Source organism: Chanodichthys erythropterus, chromosome 20 (genome assembly GCF_024489055.1).
Source record: "Chanodichthys erythropterus isolate Z2021 chromosome 20, ASM2448905v1, whole genome shotgun sequence".
Taxonomy (NCBI): domain Eukaryota; kingdom Metazoa; phylum Chordata; class Actinopteri; order Cypriniformes; family Xenocyprididae; genus Chanodichthys; species Chanodichthys erythropterus.
The window spans coordinates 33,019,929-33,035,344 of NC_090240.1; the positions used below are offsets into that span (position 1 = coordinate 33,019,929).

The window sequence follows — 15,416 nt, forward strand, 5'->3', positions numbered from 1 at the left end:
AAATCAAGAAATTCAAATGATTGGTCAAAAGTCTGAAGGTAGTTGCATGAAGATAGCATCAGGTTTTATAAAAATCTTGAACTCCATAACAGACTTACCAACAGTGTTCGTCATTTCGATCAGAGTGTGCATTGGAGACATCCAATCAAATCGGGGGAATTGACTACTGCACTCTTGAGTCTTCCCCAAAAAGTAAACAGCAGGATTATTGATTAACATTAACCCGGGAGGTTTGTGTCCATTAGAAAGTACTTTTTAGTGCATTACAGCGGAAGAGGGACACGAGTGATGTCATCAGCCTAGCCGAGCATCTCACAGGCGACCACTTATTGTAATAGCATTGTCTTTATCTCGTTACCTCTTCCGGATAGGTTTTTCATTTTAGTGGCTGAGTTCATTCATCCCTTAAAAAGTGTTTTTTGTTTGTCCTAAAATGATTTTTCTTGGTATGATGTGCTACAAACATCTTATCGCAGCCAGTTTTTAAAGAAATATTCTGGGTTAAGTACTGTAAGTTTATTTGACAGCACTTGGGTACGGAAGAGGATTAGGGACAAGCAATAATAAAAAATAAAACCATCTCGAGATTAAAGTTGTTAAATTTCGAGAAAAAACTCTTTAAATTTCGAGAAAAAAGTCGAGATAAAATGTTGAGAATAAAGTCATTAAATTACGAGAAAAAACTTATTTAACAACATTTTTCTCATAATTTAACAAATTTGTTCTCGTAATTTAACAACTTTTTTTCTCGTAATTTAATAACTTTATTCTCAACATTTTATCTAAACTTTTTTCTCGTTATTTAACGAGTTTTTCTCTAAATTTAACAAGTTTTTCCCGTAATTTAACGAGTTTATTCTCAACATTTTATTTTGACTTTTTTCTCGAAATTTAACATTTTTCTCATAATTTAACGAATTTGTTCTCGTAATTTAACAACTTTTTTCTCGTAATTTATTGACTTTATTCTCAACATTTTATCTTGACTTTTTTCTCGAAATTTAATGAGTTTTTTTCTCGTAATTTAATGAGTTTATTCTCAACATTTTATTTTGACCTTTTTCTCGAAATTTAGCAACTTTAATCTCAAGATGGTTTTATTTTTGTATTATTGCTTGGCTCTAATCCTCTTCCGTACCTGGCGCATAATGATGAATACCAAAAAATATAACTTAAAAAAAATAAATAAAAACATTTTCATTTGCAAAACCGATAAACGCCACTTAAAAAATTAACTGACTGCTGTGCGTTGTTCTCCACATATAGCACGCTCTGAACCCTAAATACCTTTTATCAGAAAAGCCAGTATTGTCCACTGTCAAGGCATCGTGAGTTCACATTTTACAGCAGAAACCGACAAGCACCGATAGGTCCGTTTTAGCTAATTAGCGTGCAGTATTCAGATCAGGAGACAAGGCTGCTCGTCACTTCAAAAAGACGCTGTTAGCTGAGGGGAGTTTCATCAGTAGTTTTAATAATATTTACACATTTTGAAGAAAAAAAAAAGATTAAAGGGTTAGTTCACCCAAAAATGAAATTTCTTTCATTATTTACTCACCGTCATGTCATTCTACACCCGTAAGACCTTCTTTAGTTCATCTTCAGAACACAAATTAAGATATTTTTGATGAAATCCGATGGCTCAGTGAGGCCTGCATTACCAGCAAGATAATTAACACTTTCAGATGTCCAGAGAGCTACTAAAGACATATTTAAAACAGTTCATGTGACTACACTGTAAAAAGTAATATGTTATATCTACTCCATAAAATTTTAGCAACAGATTACAAGCAATATTATTAATTAAATTCAACAAATAGAATTGAGTTACAAAAATAAACAAATTAATTCCTTAAATGTCAACCATTTAAGACGAGTAAAATTTAAACAAAAATATCTGAATAATAGACAGGCGTCAAAGATGAATTAAGAACTCTATTTTTTAATCCTAGCATTGAAGACACCTGATGATAACAAGCAGAATCATTGAAGCAAAGAGAAACACAAGAATTAACAGAGATTTAGATGTTGATTTTATTGAAAACGTTTAACCATTATGGTTATCAGTGTTTCATTTAGTTGAGCAGTTTGACTCTTTGCTTTTTATGTCAGTTTGTGATTTTTGTAATGGCGTTTTGCTAATTTTACACATTTTAAATGGTTGACTTTTAAGGAATTAATTAGATTTATTATAACTTAATTCTTATATGTTGAATTTAATTAATAATATTTAATGTAATTTGTTGCTACAATTTTAATAAGTAGATTACTTTTTAGAGTGTACAGTGGTTCAACCTTAATGTTATGAAGCGACGAGAATACTTTTTGTGCATTAAAAAACAAAATAACAACTTTATGACAATATCTAGTGATGGGCGATTTCAAAACACTGCTTCATGAAGCTTCAAAGCTTTACGAATCTTTTATTTTCGAATCATGATTCGGAGCGCCAAAGTCATGTGATTTCATTAAACGAAGCTTTGCTATGTCATAAGTGTTTCGAAATTTTAAAGGTTCACCACTGGGGGGCGTGACTTTGGCAGTTTGATACATACTCCGAACCACTGAATCGAAACAAAAGATTCGCAAAGCTTCGAAGCTTCATGAAGCAGTGTTTTGAAATCGCCCATCACTTGATATTGTTGAATAAAGTCATTATTTTGTTTTTTGGCTCACAAAAAGTATTCTCGTCGTTTCATAATATTATTATATAGATTGAACCACTGTAGTCACATGAACTGTTTTAAATATGTCTTTAGTAGCTTTCTCTGCATTGAAAGTGTAAATTGTCTTGCTGTCAATGCAGGCCTCACTAAGCCATCGGATTTCATCAAAAATATCTTAATTTGTGTTCTGAAGATGAACGAAGGTCTTACGGGTGTGGAACGACATGAGGGCGAGTAATTAATGACAGAATTTTGGGTGAACTAACCTCTTAACTTGTATCAAGAATTAATGACCAGGAAGTTAATAGTCACTCAGATGTCTGTCAGTGTTTATAGTGACCATAACATTTCACAATTCATAATCCTTTAATCACTAATCTGACATCCTCCTCTCATTGAGCAGGTCACTCTTTGAGAGGAAGCGCTGGACTCCAGGCATGTGACAGCCGCTGAGGTGGAGGTGGCCGGTGAAAGATGACTTTACTGGCAGGGGATGGTTCGGATTATGACTACAGCGCTTTAAGTTGCACCTCGGACACCTCTCTGAACGCTCCGCCAATCCAGGAGCAAGAGGCCCTAAAGGGCGTTTATTATAAACGAGCGCAACGACTGCCTCCGACCGACCCCAACATCACCGATGCGCTCCATCCTGATGACAACGGAAACCTGCCATACTGCGGCCAGCGGCTGCATGTCATCATTAACGTGGGCGGCCTCCGGTACCAGCTTCCGTGGACCACGCTGGAGGACTTCCCGCTCTCGCGCCTGGGCCAGCTGCGTCTGTGCAGCAGCTTTGACGAGATCATGCGGGTGTGTGACGACTACGACGTGGTCCACAACGAGTTCTTCTTCGACCGCAGTCCCTGCGCCTTTCGGACCATCCTCACCTTCCTGCGCGCCGGGAAGCTGCGCTCTCTGCGTGAGATGTGTGCCCTGTCCTTCCAAGAGGAGCTGCTCTACTGGGGCGTCCCGGAGGAAAGCTTGGAATGGTGCTGCCGGAGACGCCTCCTGCAGCGCGTGGAGGAGTGCGATGAGCTAGAGCGGGTGGCGGAGGAAGACGAGGACGACGAAGATGACAGCGAAAGCGGTTTGGCCGGGGAGTCTCGTCTTTCCCGCTGCATGGGAAAACTAAGAGACATGGTAGAGAAGCCTCACTCCGGCCTGCCGGGGAAGATCTTCGCCTGTCTGTCGGTCCTGTTTGTCACCATAACAGCCATCAACCTGTCCATAAGCACCATGCCTGCTATGAGAGAGGAGGAGGAGACTGTAAGTATCCATCTAATACCTTCAAAAGTTTGCATTTTGAGAGAAATTAAACTTTTATTCAGTAAGAACACATTAAATGTATCAAAAGTAACAGTATATATTAAAATATTTATATTTCAAATAAATGATTTTCTTTTGAACTTTCTATTAGAATCATGGTTTCTACAAAAATATGAAGCAGCAGAACTGTTTTCGACACTGATAATAATCAGAAATCTTTCTTGAGCAGCAAATCAGCATATCAGAATGATTTCTGAAGGATCATGTGACTCTGAAGAATGGAAAGCTGAAAATTCAGCTTTGATCACAGGAATAAATTACATTTTAAAATATATTCAAATAAAAAATGCTTAATTTAAATTAAGTATTTTATTATTTCATAATATTACTGTTTTTACTGTATTTTACATTTAACATTCATGAAACATTCATGAAATCAAACCAACCCCAAACTTTTGAACGGTTCTGTAAATCAGATTTGTAAGAAATGTATTAAAAAACACACAATTCTGGTTGATACAGATAAGCTGATAATTATGTTATGCTGATAACTCATTAATGAGTGATATTTAAATTCTATATTTCATCTAAATGAAATGAAAATAAAACACTAAAAATTCATTATAAATATTACAAGTAATTTTAAGCATCAAAACATGACATGTATGACAAATTTATATTAATTTTGAGAATTGCTGAAGATTACGTTTAATGGTGTTATCTAATTATTAATTATTAAAGATTAAGTTTAATTAATGTCTAATGTAAATGTAAAAATAAGGGAAATTAGCATGCATGCACAATTAAATATTACATTATTTTAATATTAAAAATAACTAATACTGATGAATAAAAAAATTGTAATATTGGACAGTAACTGATATAGTACTGATTTATACACTGTAAAAAATTATTTACATGATTGTTATCATTTTTTCTTTTGTTAAATAAACTTCAATAATTAATGTAGTTCAGATAACATAATATTTATTAAATCAATCGCTTTCATTGGATTAACTCTAATTTTTAATTTTAATGAACTCAAATTTTTAAGGCAACCAGGTAACTTACATTTTTTTTAAGTTAAAGCAACAATTCTTTTTTACAGTGTAGTGCATCCCTAAAAATTACTTGAATTCAGGTTAGCTCCCTGCAGATGATCTAGCTTCCTGTAGTTGGATCTCAAACACACATGAACCAGTTAATCAAGGTCTTTACGTTCACTTGAAAATTATAGCCAGGTGTCTCAGAACTCATCTCTGCAGGAAGGAAGATCTCAAGGAGCAAGATCAAGCACACTTACTTCAGATCATCAAGCTCCAAGACCCCTGTTCAGAATCGTTCTGCTCAACCAGAGGAAATCTGCTCCAGCAGACGGTCATCTATTTCCAGAAATGATTTGTGGCAATTAGACCGAGTCACGCGTTAAACCAGCTCTGTCACTAATTGAATTAAGACACCCATTGTCTCGGATAACATCAGTCACTGGAATAATTAAAATGGCTGCCCCTGGTACAGAGAAAAACAGAGCATAGAAAATTAAATTAAGCATTAAACCAACATAGCATCAGCATCAGACAGAGTCTCCGTCCATTTCATAAATGACGTTTGTATGTCACAGGCTATTTATGGTAACCTACTGTGAGGAAACAAGACAGTTGACTAAGACTCATCAAGTACTAACAAATCCAAATAATACTGTTACATTTTTAGTAGCCTATTGACTTCATGTGACATCTTCGTAACATTTAGACCAGTGGTTTTAATTTTATCTGCATGATAATAATAATCTCAAGAGGGTTTATCTTTTTGTTTTTTGAGGGGTGTTTGTATAAACCCAGGAAGTAAAAATGTAGTCAAGTAGTTCTAACGTGCTTAAGCAATATAAATACAATCAAAATTTATATAATGAGGTGTTATTTTCAGTGTGCTTAGTCACTGGCACCATTTTCACAGTTGAGCTGAATTCATTTACTGTACCACAATCAACACATTTTTCTTACTTTGTTGTTGTTAGTCTTCAAGGTGCAATCCTAGGATTTAATGAGAACAGAAAAGACACACTGAGGATCGAGGTGAGACGAGGTGACATGAAAATATGCAGCAAAGTCCTGAAAACACCTTTTGGAAGGATGCGTTTACATTAATCTCCAGCGACCTCTAGTGTTCCACTAACAGTATTGCAGCTGAGAACCAGACATTGGCTGGGATTAGAGGCATAGTTCAGCCAAAAATGAACATCCTTGCATCATTTACTCGCCTTAATGCCATTCCAAAGTAGTATGATTTTTTTTTTCTACTGCAGAGCAGAAAATAAGATGTTTTATGATTAGAAGATGTTGTATGTTTCAGCTATTTTTGTCCATACCGTGCAAGTCATTGGGGTCCAAAAGTTTCAAGCTCCAGAAAAGAGGACACTAAGCAAGATTCACAACAATTGAAGTTGCAAAAACAGCAAAAACACTTTACAGTATGAAACACATTTCTTTAAACTTCTTTCTTTATTTCTTTATTTGTTGTGAATGTTGTTGTTTTATCTTGGCTTGTATCCAGTTCCAAATACAATTTGCATTTTATAAATACATACACACACACACACATATATATATATATATATATATATATATATATATATATATATATATATATATATATATATATATATATATATATATATGTAAGCAAATCAAGACAATGATGAACTTACAATTAAGTACAATTAATGTCAAACTTCAAACCTTTTATTGTCACCGAATACAATAAATCATGATTTTGGATGGCGACCCCACAGAAAAAGCAACATTAAAATATACTACTAGTAAAAAATTAAGTGAATAAAAGATAATTAAATTATATTAGAATAAGATTTTAGTGTTTTTAAAGAGGTTTTTTATGCTCACCAACAACACTGCATTTATTTGCATTTATTTATTTATATAGTAAAAACAGTAATATTATGAATTATTACTACAATTTAAATTATTACAATTACAATTTATGTAAATTAATCATTGTACAATCATGTATAATTAATCATTACTCCAGTCTTCAGTGTCACATGGTCCTTCAGAAATCATTCTAATATGATGATTTTGCTTTTTCAGGATCCTTTGATGAATATAAAGTTCAAAAGAGCATTTATTTGAAATAAAAAAAATCTTTTGTAACACTGTAACATAAAAAAATATCTCCAATATTGGCTGGATAAGGTACTGTTTTATACACTGTAAAAATTATTTTCATGATTTCACAATTAATGTGGTTCAGATAATATAATATTTAGAGATTCTGTTGATTAAATCAATCGCCTTCATCGGATTAACTCAAATTTTTAATTTCAATGAACTCAAAATTTTAAGGCAACCAGGTAACTTTATTAAGTTAAACCAACAAATCTCTTTTACAGTGTAGTGCATCCCTAAAAAAATAAGATCGCTGTGGAAATACAAACCAGAAGCGCAGTGCTGAAAAGGAGCAGGGCTACATAAGGTCTATAAAGTATGAATGTGTGTAGTATGAATGTAATCCAGATGTACTACATTCGCCATGTTGTCATTATCGTGTGACATGCAGAGACACAAATCCTCTCCCGTGGCCTCGTGGGATAGTAAAGTGTCCATAGTAGCCTATGCACACTTCTGAATCTCACCTAAAGTACTTTTTGCCTACTCTTTTATGAGTACTGTGAATTCGAACTAGGGCAATATCGATTTCTCGATATTAATCGATTCTCATTTTTACGAAATCCCAAGAATCTATTAGTCTAGTCTGTTTTCAGTTGATGAATGAACAGAACATGTAGCGTCTCCCATCCAATAAATCACAATAATCTTTGTTACTTTTGATATGAAGCAAAGTCTCAGATTTCAAATGACGTCCATCTTATTATGAGATTCAAAAAATAAATACCGTTTTGGCGCTGTTTAATGTGACGTGACAGATCGCTTTAACTGAGGCGCTAAAGAGAAGCGGCAGCACGAGCGCATGTGAACATCCTCTCCTCCGCTCGTGCCCCAGGGATGACGCGTTTTTGTAGGCCAACCCGGAAGTTAGCGGCGCACGGGTTCCCTCGACTGAAAGCCATGCTGAAAGCCTATGCATTTTTCCCATAGACTTTGGGAAAATCGCAGAAAATAAGCTCTGTGTTTAACAAAGGTTTATGACACTTACATGTTTTGTCTATCAAGATAATCTTTACAAGTTAACACAACATTTATAGATTTTGAAGCCTAAATAAAGTGGTCAGATATAAAAGGCTAACAGTAGGCTATAAACGGACTACAGCACACCATGGTCGCGGATCAACGTCGTCACCACCAAGCGTCCTCAAACTTTATTTAGAAAACAGCTTTATTTACAAACATGCTCACTGATTATGATATTATGATCTGCGCTGTGTATGAATACTTATCCACTTTTTCAAGAGAAATTCTGTCCAAATGTCCTGTTTGTCATGATGAGGTCTAAAGTCCCCGCCAAAGGAAGTAGTCCCTTTTAGCAAATATAGCTATGCACTATAATGTTCTACAATATTTAATGCATGTTTGAATAAATCAGTTATGACAGCCACGATTTAAATGTTTATTTAAAAAACTAATTGGAGTAGAAATATGATTATGTAATTCTAAACTTTATTTATTATTAAAAAACCATAATTGAGTGTAATTTGTGTTTGTATATAAATAAGTTCATTTTAACCTTCAATATTATAGTCAAGCAAGTAGTACCAGTTTACTCCCATGTGTAGTTTACAGCATTCGTCGAGAGATTTTTTTCCTCTTGAAAATTTGCCATGTACTGTATCTGATATACTACATCCAAAATAATCGATATCATAATCAGAATCATAAGCATGTGAATAGAAATCGAATCGAATCGTGAAAATTGTGTCAATACCCAGCCCTAATTCGAACATACTTTTTTTTTTGTCACATACTGTTTTTCACCTACTATATAGTAGGCAAGTGTGTAATTTTGGATGTAGCCATAGTCCCAAGTTATTAAACTTTCCATTTATCTTTTTCAGGGGAAATGCTCTCAGATGTGCTACAACATCTTCATAGTGGAGACGGTGTGTGTGGCCTGGTTCTCGCTGGAGTTCACGCTGCGCTTCATCCAAGACCGCAGCAAGTTGGCCTTCCTCCGGCGACCGCTCAACCTGATCGATGTCATAGCCATCCTGCCCTACTACATCACGCTGGTGGTGGACAGCACCTCCACAGGGGAGAAACGCTTGGGCTCGGGCAGCAGTTACTTAGACAAAGTGGGCCTTGTGCTGAGGGTGCTGCGGGCGTTGCGCATCCTCTATGTGATGCGGCTGGCGCGGCACTCACTCGGACTCCAGACGCTCGGGCTGACGGCACGCAGGTGTACGCGGGAGTTTGGTCTCCTCCTCCTCTTCCTCTGCGTCGCCATTGCGCTTTTTTCCCCGCTCGTCTACCTGATCGAGAACGAGGCGGCGGTCACGCGAGAGTTCAGTAGCATTCCCGCCACCTACTGGTGGGCTGTGATCACAATGACGACAGTGGGTTATGGCGACATGGTGCCGCGCAGCATCCCCGGACAGGTGGTGGCGCTCAGCAGCATCCTCAGCGGGATCCTGCTCATGGCGTTCCCCGTCACCTCCATCTTCCACACGTTCTCGCGCTCTTACGTGGAGCTCAAACAGGAGCAGCAGCGCCTGCTGCAGCGGAGGACTCACTTCCTGCTGCGCAGCCGCATTGCGGGGCTGGGCAGCAACCTGTCATTGGAGAGCGACGTGCTCTTCCCTAGCGTCTCGTCTGACCACAGAAACCGAGAGGAGTAAAAGTGCTGGACGTGGAATAAAAAGCTTTTTTTTTTATATCTTAAATGTTGTTTCACATAATCCATCAACTATCCATTCAAAGACTTTTAGGGTGCTCAGTCGTGAACGTTCCAGCAGAATTGACTTCCAAGTTTAAGTTAAACATATCTGAACCATTCTGACCTCACTAATCAAGGTCTTTGGGTTTATTTGAAAATTAATGGCTTGATTTTAATGGAATAGTTCACCCAAAAAATGATATTCTGTCATCATTTATTCACCTTCATGACATTCCAAACCTTCTTCTGTAGAACACGAGAAGATCATTTTTAATAATACATTAGGTGCCCTATTCAATTATGATGAACTTTCATGCCTTTCACAATTTTATGTCAAGTCACCTTTATTTATATAGCGCTTTATACAATACAGATTGTTTCCAATCAGCTTTACAGTGATGAACAAGAAAATAATGGGTTGCACTTTATTTTACAGTACATGCACTTGTGTATACTTACCTAAGAAAGTACCGGGTAATAGAGTAACTACATGGGTTAAGGTTAGGTTTAAGGGTAGGTTCAGGGTTAGTACATAGTTATTACCCAGTTATTGCAATTACTCTAATAAATATAGCTGCAAGCAGCAGTTAAGGGGTCAAGCACAACAGAAGCAAACAAGGAAGCTAGCAGCAGACCAACAATGTCATAATGGACTATGATAGAAACTGAGACAATCAGACTAACAGTACTACAGTATTACACCTCAGAGTGCCCCCATACATAAGCGTGTCAAATTTGGTGAAAATATCTCATTTCGTTTTGAAGTTATAGGCATTTATATGTATGAACAGATAAAAAGTTAAAAATTACACACCTGACTTTGATTGGATTTTTGCCACTTTTTTTGGCCATTAGCATATAGTCAATGACCTGTTATCGATTTCCAACGGTGGTTTTGTCTCAATCTGACTAATAGTTCCTAAGATATTTGCTAATGTTGTTTAAATACTAAATCACAACGCTGCACTAACCATAAGGCGAAACCTAGAATGTTTGGTATCGTTGGACTCGGCAAGGATTCAGGAATCCAAGGAAGTGTTTCAGTCCCATGAAAATGAGTCAACCACATCCAAAGTCATAAGCATGTAAACAATTTTTTTCACCACTAGGTGGTGCTGGTCTAAAACTTCTCAGACTCCTTCAGGGCATCATGCCGATGACCCATACCGAGTTTCCTAATGATGCATGCGTTCGTAAAATAAAGCATTTTACTAAAAATTTCAAAATGGCCGGTATGGTAAAAATTGGATAACATTCAACTTGGCATGATGCCCCGAATCTAACAAGACCACCTTTATGATTTTTGGACAAACCATTCAGAAATTATAAGCAAAAATAGACATTTTTTTTGTATCTCCGGACCAGTAGGTGGCGCTGCGCCAAAATGCAGCATGTAACCTCAGGTAGCTCGTGATGACATGTACTAAGTTTTGTCTAAATACAATAAAGCGCTGAGGAGATAGAGCCTTGCATCTATTTTCGCAAGTGCTACGTAAAATTCGCTCACCCGTTTTTTCGAAAACGGTTTTTCATGGCGGAAAAATTACGTCTTTACCACATCGACTTGAGCCAAGGAGGAAAACTTTTTGTTTCTAGCTCTTACAGTTCAAAAGTTATTAGCTTAAAAATAAGGGCAAATTTGGACAGTTGGTGGCGCTAGAGGGATTGAGCTAGAGACTCCAAATTTGCTATGGTGACAGTTCAGACTGGCCTCTATCAGTGTGCCAAATTTCATATCTTTCCCACAAGTGGATCTATGGGCTGAGAGAGCAGAAGAACTCCAACAGATACAATAGGTGTCTACGCACCTTCAGTGCTTGGCCCTTAATTACATAGTATGTACATGTGGAGCAGGACTGTAAAATAAATCAACGTGCACATTTACATCCTCTATTGGTCAAACATGTTTTCACTATATGAATTCACAGGTCACCAAATTTCAATACACAGCAAAAGGGAAAACATCTACACATATGCTTGCATTCCCATTCTCCCTCATTTGCATGTGTATGAATACAAGTGAATGAATACAAGTGAATGTAAAATCAGTCTAATTGTACCTTAAGAACATGAAATAATTTCGTAAGACGGCTTATTTTACATATTGTCCATAAACACCCCACTTTGTTGATTCTGCACATGTATTTTCAGTACTTCAGTACTGCATGAATATCTTCCCTTTGTGCATATTTAATTCTACCATACAGAAATCACAACACACACTTGAATGATATGTAAACACCAGGTTTGTGTTCAAAGTTTCGTGCTGCTGATACGTGCTGAGATGTGTATGATTCAGATTTCACACCATATAATTCTGTACCACGATTTACAATCTGAAATGTTTATTTTGCCAGGAACTATTGGTTCTCACATATGTGTCATGTACTGTTTTTTTTAAATAATAATATTAATAATAATAAATCACACATAACATGAATAAACCTAATTTCACTTTTAATGTGAATTATGGTCTTATTTCTTACAAATGTTTGTTGCTTACTGAATATTACAGTAAACAACATGTTGACATCATGAAACAATTCAGTCACCAGCAGGGGGCAGTAGTGACAAATCTTTGGCAATAAACTTGGATTCACTGTGAAACAAACATATAATGTGCAAATGAAGGAAGACCGCAGGAATTGGCCTCAGGCTATAGTTTCTGGTATGTATGCGGCTGTCAGTATCTCTGATAAGACTTGTTATGTTATAGAAAATGGCAAGCTGAAGGGAAGCGCTCTCAAAAGAATGTGAATTTACTCAACGAGTCCTGAATTTAGTTCCTAATATCCAATGAGGAATGTGCATATGTCTGAGAAAAGAAAAATACTCCAGAATTACGTTGACTTCTAAAAGCATAGAGGCTAATACGCTTTAATAGATGTAGTTGTTTTTGTTTGTTTCATTGAAAAGCTCAGAACTAGTTGTTTATTAAAACTTAAGATTGGACGTGCAACAATCTACACTGCAAAAAGCGAGTGGCTTTTTTTTTTATCCAATAATACATAATATAATACATCTGAATAATATATTTGTTTTATTATATTGGTCATATAGACACATTTCATTTTTAAATAAGAACAAATGCTGCTACTTTCTCTCTCAAAATATAGTAGAGAAAGACTGGGTTTACGAGTGTCTTAATGGCACTGGTGGGATTCTGATTCATCATCGCAGTGGCTCGAATCTTTTAAATCTGTTCTAAATTGTTCCAAAACGTTCAATTTTGATTTGTTCAGTGACCCTTGTTGCATGATACGCCAATAGGTGGGGACAGGTCTTTGAATCATTCACTCAACCGATTAAAAACACAGTGTTTCTCAAGATTCAAGTTTTATTGGCCTGTTTAGCTAAGCCATCCATGGAACAAACAAAAAAGACCTGAATATTTATAAAAGGGCACATATTACACAGACACTTGATATTTAATGTTATTAGATGAAAAGTCAGGCTAATTGCATTTGATAGATTTTACTTCCAACAAAACATTTGCAATGTGTTTGTAAAAGGTGTTTTTATTCAAGGGTTAGTTCATTAATTTCTCACCCTCATGTCGTTCTACACCCGTAAGACCATCGTTCATCTTCGGAACACAGATCTCAAGATCCATAAAGGTACTAAAAACATATTTAAATCAGTTCATGTGAGTTCAGTGGTTTTACCTTAATATTATAAAGCGACGAGAATACTTTTTCTGCGCCAAAAAAACTAAATAACGACTTTTCAACAATATCTCGTGATGGCCGATTTCAAAACACTGCTTCAGAGCTTTACGAATCGAATCAGTGATTCGGATCTCCTATCAAACTCCTATCAATCAGCAGCTAAACTGCTGAAATCACGTGACTTTGGCGCTCCGAATCACTGATTCGATTCGAAGCAGTGTTTTGAAATCGGCCATCACAAGATATTGTTGAAAAGTCGTTATTTTTTTATTAATTTTTTTGGCACACAAAAAGTATTCTTGTCGCTTTATAATATTATGGTAGAACCAATGAAGTCACATGAACTGATTTAAATATATTTTTAGTACCTTTATGGATCTTGAGAATTACAATGGCTTTGCTGTCTATAGAGGCCTCACTGAGCCATCAGATTTCATCAAAAATATCTTAATTTGTGTTCCGAAGATGAACGAAGTTCTTACAGGTGTAGAACGACATGAGTGTGAGTAATAAATGACATATTTTCATTTTTTGGTGAACTAAACCTTTCATGTTTGTCCTGAGTTTTTGTTGCATTTACACTATTCTGACCAGCAGGCGTCACCAGCGTGTGGCGTTTCGACCGCTTTAAAACCATAGACTGGTTTAAAACAGTGAATCAATTGATTCGAAGCTTCGAAAAGCTTCGTTTCTCCCATCACAAATTGTTCGTGTTACATTTTTTTTTACTTTGCCGATACTTAAGTGAACGGGGACGAGTCATTCACTTAAATGATTCATTCGCAAGTTCAAAAACGAAAAGCTTGCGTACACCAGATTTATTTATTTACATTTATGACAGAATAGATTATGTAAACCGTATGAAATTGTATTTTTTCTTTTCTTCTTCATTTATTTATTTATTTATTTATTTAGCACCGAGGAATCTCAAAATGACGTTAAGGGTGCCCCAGATCCAGCAATAGGTGGCCCAGTTACCTTAAATTCTCTACAGAGTCACGCTGAACCCCATTCCAGGCCATCACTCTCTCTCTCTCTCTCTCTCTCTCTCTCTCTCTCTCTCTCTCTCTCTCTCTCTCTCTCTCTCTCTCTCTCTCTCTCTCTCTCTCTCTCTCTCTCTCTCTCTCTCTCTTTCTCTCTCTCTCTCTCTCTCTCTCTCTCCTGTCAATGCAGACTTGTCCCTGCTAGTCAAGTGTAACGTAGTAAAACAGTGTCACGTCAAAGCGCCCTGCCCTCCCTGTTTTCCCACCATCTCATATGGGTGTCATGGGTTTGACTCCCCCTTCGGCCGTGTGCTATTTCTCAGGGACGCAACACGCTACTGCAGCTTATCCAGGCAACTGATAATTCCCGATCGCTTTTGATCGTGACGTTGGATATATTAATTGTTACCGGCGTGAAGATGACTCGTGCAGCTGTGCGCGTTCCCACGCAACCTCAGTCATGAACGCGCACTGAACGCTCCGTGTCATTTCGTCTATTAGAGCTGCTAAACATGATCGACTATGGAAAGCTGAGCCTCGTTCATTCATAGACCGAAAACAGTCAATCAAAGGTCATTCAGAGCAACCGGAAAACAAAAGGATTTTATTCACACCACATTTGTGGTTCTCGACAAGGTGAGTACGAACGCCTTGTTTTATGTCATATACGTTATGTTTTTTGTGAAGCGTTGAGGGGATTTTATCAAGTGGATTTTAGTCAGATTTCCAGTTCATAGAATAAATAAAAGGTCTGTTATATTGTTTAAAATAAAGGTGCGAGCCGTCGTGTTTATAAATCCGGGTATTTTTTTTCTATGATCCGCCGGTTTAAATGGACTGTTAGATTGTGCCTCAACGACAACAAATGATCGCGATGTTTTCCATTTAAATCAATTAAAATTCGTGTGATTGTGATTGTTCGTCTGCAATATTCACACAAATAAATCAATAATGTGGTGAGATGTTACAGATGACTAACTACCCGAAGT

The 15,416-nt window shown here is 36.6% G+C and overlaps 2 protein-coding genes across 2 annotated transcripts in view; both read left to right on the forward strand.

The window, feature by feature from the left end:
* Positions 1 to 12,159, forward strand: part of kcng1 (potassium voltage-gated channel, subfamily G, member 1) — a 29,562-nt gene extending 17,403 nt beyond the window's left edge. The window contains exons 2-3 of the mRNA XM_067371459.1: positions 3,070 to 3,932; positions 8,959 to 12,159. Coding sequence (XP_067227560.1) covers positions 3,141 to 3,932; positions 8,959 to 9,738 — 1,572 coding nt within the window. The 5' untranslated portion in view covers positions 3,070 to 3,140 and the 3' untranslated portion in view covers positions 9,739 to 12,159. The remainder of the gene's footprint in view (positions 1 to 3,069; positions 3,933 to 8,958) is intronic.
* A 2,585-nt stretch (positions 12,160 to 14,744) lies between these two features.
* src (v-src avian sarcoma (Schmidt-Ruppin A-2) viral oncogene homolog) overlaps positions 14,745 to 15,416 on the forward strand; it is a 55,445-nt gene continuing 54,773 nt past the window's right edge. The window contains exon 1 of the mRNA XM_067370408.1: positions 14,745 to 15,063. The gene's annotated coding sequence lies outside the window, so the exon portion shown is untranslated. The remainder of the gene's footprint in view (positions 15,064 to 15,416) is intronic.